The following is a 4,412-nucleotide window of genomic DNA, read 5'->3' on the forward strand; positions in this document are numbered from 1 at the left end:
GTGCGTGTGTTTGCGCGCGCATGTGGTTAATTTGGTAGGGTTTATGGCCCTCTAACAGCAGCTCTTTGCTCCTGTCAGTGTTGGATAGACAGGTGTTCTGCTGTCTCTGATCCTCTGCGTGTCTGTCTCTCCTCAGGGCAGTTTTGTGGCGTGCATGACGGCCACTCTGCGGCAGATGGACGACTATCACTACACACACCTCATCAGCACCTTTGGGAAGATGCGCACAGACGTGGTGGTGAGTTTACACTCTTTACTCCAACATGTAAACGTTTTTTTTTTAGACAAATGCTGAAGTGCCATGGACACGTGAAACGATGAACTTGTTCTGAACTGCACTTCTCAAAATATATTAAGGAAAAAGTATTTCTATTTTAAATGATCAAGCACTTCTTTAATGATAAATGTGTAAAATGTAGCAATGCACCAAAGATTAAAGATTTAAAATTTCAATTAACTAGTATTGATCCCTAAATGATCCCTAAACCATTTTTTTATCATCTAATAATTCTTGCTGTATTCCTTAAGATTGTTTTATTTTATTTATTTATGTATTATATGAGCTACTGTTACGCTGAAAGATATTTTTGGTGGGCGTCTTCTGTAAATCACGGTGTTAGTTATAATTCGAATCTTTTTTTTTCAGAACGCATTATAATTACGGAATACGAAAAAGCAATTAACGCTACATCAAAAGCTGTTATCTGCTTGTAGTTGACACGTCACCTTTGGTGATAACAAAAGTGTGAAAAATAACACTTGTATATGGCACCATAGGGCACAGTCCAATTTTTATTCGTCAAGTAACAATATATGTATCTAATCATATAAAATAAACTAAAATTGTATAAATGCATATAATGTTTGTGCATGTAGTCATCATGTCTGGTTCATCCGGACTCTTTAGGACTTCCTCATGGAGACGTTCATCATGTTTAAGGNCATATATGTATCTAATCATATAAAATAAACTAAAATTGTATAAATGCATATAATGTTTGTGCATGTAGTAATCATGTCTGGTTCATCCGGACTCTTTAGGACTTCCTCATGGAGACGTTCATCATGTTTAAGGATCTCATCGGGAAGAACGTGTATCCTGCCGACTGGGTCATAATGAATATGATGCAGAATAAGTAAGTAGATGTGCTCAGTTCTGACTAATGTTTCTAAAGCAGTCTGTGAGATGTTAACATGATAGTTGTTGATCAGATTAGAAGTCCTGTTGCTTAACGTTACTTGTTTAGGACTGCACTGTTTTCAAGTAGATGTGTTGGCCAGTGAGGTTTGATGTTGACTAGTTGGGATGTTGTTCATTCATTTAGCAAGTTTTTTTCCCCCTCACTTAGTTGAGTTGATTTTCTGTTTTGCGCTGGAGCAACATCAGAAATGCGCGGAGAGAGCATCGCTTGCATTAACTCTCTCTCTCCCTTCAACACATGCTGCTGTTGCTTAGAAACAGCAGTCAGAAATGGCCAAGAATGCGTTTGCGAATATTTTTTCTCCCATCAGTGCAACATCAGTTAGTGTGTGTGTGTCGGGCATGTAGCGTTTCCGTGTGCACCTGCGTGAATTCGCTCTGTTCTCGCTCTATCAGAAGTGTGCCGGCTGCTGAAATGAATGCCATGAATTATGAATCTGTGCGTGCGCGCGTGCGTGTGTGTGTGTGTGTGTNGCCAAACCACGTCCAGCGTGACTGTGAAGATGAAGGTTTAGCGCTCTTTCACAGCCGGCATGAAGTCACACCTGAGTTTCCTGTCGCAGAGAGTCCCTGATCTGAACTAATCGTTTACTTGTTTCACTGCGTAATTGTCTTTTTTTTTTACATCGAGGCAGTGCTGGCTAGTAAATGATTACATGTCATTCGGATTAATGTAACCAGATTCCTCAAAAAGTAAAAAAAAAAACCCTACATTTTAAAACACAATAAAAGCAGAGATTCAGGCAAACCTTTCATCTAATACTGTTTACTTCAAGTCACCCTGAGATTTTAGAGTAATAAGTAACGCAGTAACACGACTACATGTTCATAATTCTTTGAAATTGGTTAAAGTGACACTATTATGAATTTTGAAAATGAGCTTTCATGCTGAAGTCAGTGGAAACGAAGTGTGAAATCTGAAAGTGAACCGTGGAAGAATATGAAGGTGTATCATTTGCAAAACTCGAGAGCTTGGCAATTTGATAGAGACTTTGGTCATATTAATATTTGTATTTGTAAGTTGTAGCTCTGAAGGTCTCGAGTTTTGCAACTGATTTACCTTCATATTTAAAAGACCTTCATTTGAAAAAAAAAGACTTCTTTCGAACGAGTCCCAAGCCGTTTCGTGTTGGCGTCAACATGAGACATGGTTTTGGGTTGGTCATTATACATAAAGACTACGTTCAAACTAAAATGTGGACATGGCTCTGTACAAAACGGTGGAAACAAAGTGCTGATGTTCAGATAGTTTAAAGAAAGAAGATCTTCTGTAAAGTTCGGAGCCATGTTCCTATTTTCCCCATCTGTTCCAGGATTGTGACTGACTAACACACTCCAGTTCTGTGGAGCAATAGCGCTGGGCTTGTGTTGGATTTGTGTGTCAGGGTGTGATTGGCGCAGGGGTCAGGGGTCAGGCTTTCATATTGGAATTCATAGAGTCTCTCAGCAGCCACCTGCGTGCCGGAGCGCTGATGAAAGACCCTCCACCCGCAGGTGTGGGGAAGTGGAGTCAACAGGTGCAGCAGACTGCGGAAAAACAATGTAGAGTCATCCTCTCAGTGGGCGTCACTGATGGAGGCCCTAATGCTCACAGACTCCGTTCACAGGTGAAAATCAACTAATTTTACAGTAGTATTCATCTTTAAACTTAACTAAAACTAAGATGATAATTATTTGTGCTATAAACGGTATTTTCTTACTAAATGTTATATTACATTTTTTCATAAAATCATATTTTTACATAAAAAAAATCATTAAGTTTGAATTAAAAATTAAGTGCTAGCTTGATTTAAATTAACTTCATTTAACCGATATTATTATTTTTTATTTTAAATATAATTGTTCACGTTACACCCTGGTCAGTATTTGCCTACAAAGACTTAAATTGTCAACAACAGAATTTAGTTTAATTGAATTTAATTATTTGATTTAATTTGAAGTTATGCAAGATTTTGAATTACATTTTGGTTGATTTTTAAATTAATTTCAGTTCATATAAAAAACGATGAAGACTTTCGTTGATGATATTTGTCTACAGACTCAAATTTAAACTGAAAGCAATGAGAGGCAGTAACTTGACTGATTAGTGAGAAAATCAGATTATTATTTTTAATAATTCCATTAAATGTTTTTTAAATGTAGAAAGTAATTGTTCACCCTACCCTGATCATATTTGTTCGCAAAGCTTTACGTTTATGCTACAACTGATTTATGTTTGAATATTAAATCGCATGTACAAACAAAAAGAATCCGTGAAAAAGACTTGAATGGATGTCATGCAGTGAATGTTCACAGACCATATGAGTGTTCACCTTTTTGTTTTGTTGTAGCATCTTGTTGTGCTGTAAACGCATGCTCGTAATGAAAAGGCCTGGGAATCAGACTAAAACACCTGAAATAGTGTTTCTATTTCTTCCCAAAGGTGATTAACACCTTCAGTCACATTGATCACAGACTGCAGGTGCGCTCAGATTATGGACAGCTCTTTAGATGTCACGTGATGTTAATGTGTTTGTTTATCCAGGTGAATGAACTTATGCTAATAAGGTCTCTGGGTGTTAGAGAGAAGTCCCATTATTACAGGTGTGATGTGATGCTGACAACTCCGTGAAATGACTAAACTTACCAGTCATAGCATTATAATATTCAGGTATTGATTTCAGATTTATGGTGCAAATACGAAATGCTTATTTCAAGCGCTCATGCTTTATTCACGTACATTTAGTGTATAATGAGTTTTCCATAATCAGCTTTCCATGTATCAGTCCTTCTCTGCAGAGTAATTTTTTTGTGCCTTGCATAAAACCCAAAGATGGTGCCGTCTTCATACATCACAAGCTCTCTCATTTCCCTTCTGGATAGACTATGGCGACTCTGAATTAATTTGAAAATGAGTTGACGTTTGATCTGCGTTCCAGAAAAGTGCCGTGAATCACTCTGAAATGTGGTCCCGTGACTTTTAAACGTATTTTTATCCCAAAACCTGAACAGCACCTGCTGATAGTGTAGTTTTAGCACTCAGTTAATTATAGTAATTATGCAGATCAGATAATGCCACAGTCACGCCCACAAAATTCACATAACATTCAAAGAAATATGTGCGTGTTTGTTTAGAATTATACTGTATATGTATATTTGTGTTTGAAAAACAATAATCACCATGCATTTATTTGATCAAAAATAGAATATTATCAGTTTATATATATATATA

At 37.0% G+C, this 4,412-nt stretch overlaps 1 protein-coding gene across 1 annotated transcript in view; it reads left to right on the plus strand.

Annotated features, from left to right (window-relative positions):
• The window catches only part of LOC122355354 (dedicator of cytokinesis protein 1-like), a 61,773-nt gene that overhangs the window by 34,391 nt on the left and 22,970 nt on the right, over nt 1-4,412 (plus strand). The window contains exons 29-30 of the mRNA XM_043253523.1: nt 137-238; nt 1,042-1,136. Of these exons, the coding sequence (XP_043109458.1) occupies nt 137-238; nt 1,042-1,136 (197 nt within the window). The remainder of the gene's footprint in view (nt 1-136; nt 239-1,041; nt 1,137-4,412) is intronic.

Source organism: Puntigrus tetrazona, chromosome 12, assembly GCF_018831695.1.
Source record: "Puntigrus tetrazona isolate hp1 chromosome 12, ASM1883169v1, whole genome shotgun sequence".
NCBI lineage: Eukaryota > Metazoa > Chordata > Actinopteri > Cypriniformes > Cyprinidae > Puntigrus > Puntigrus tetrazona.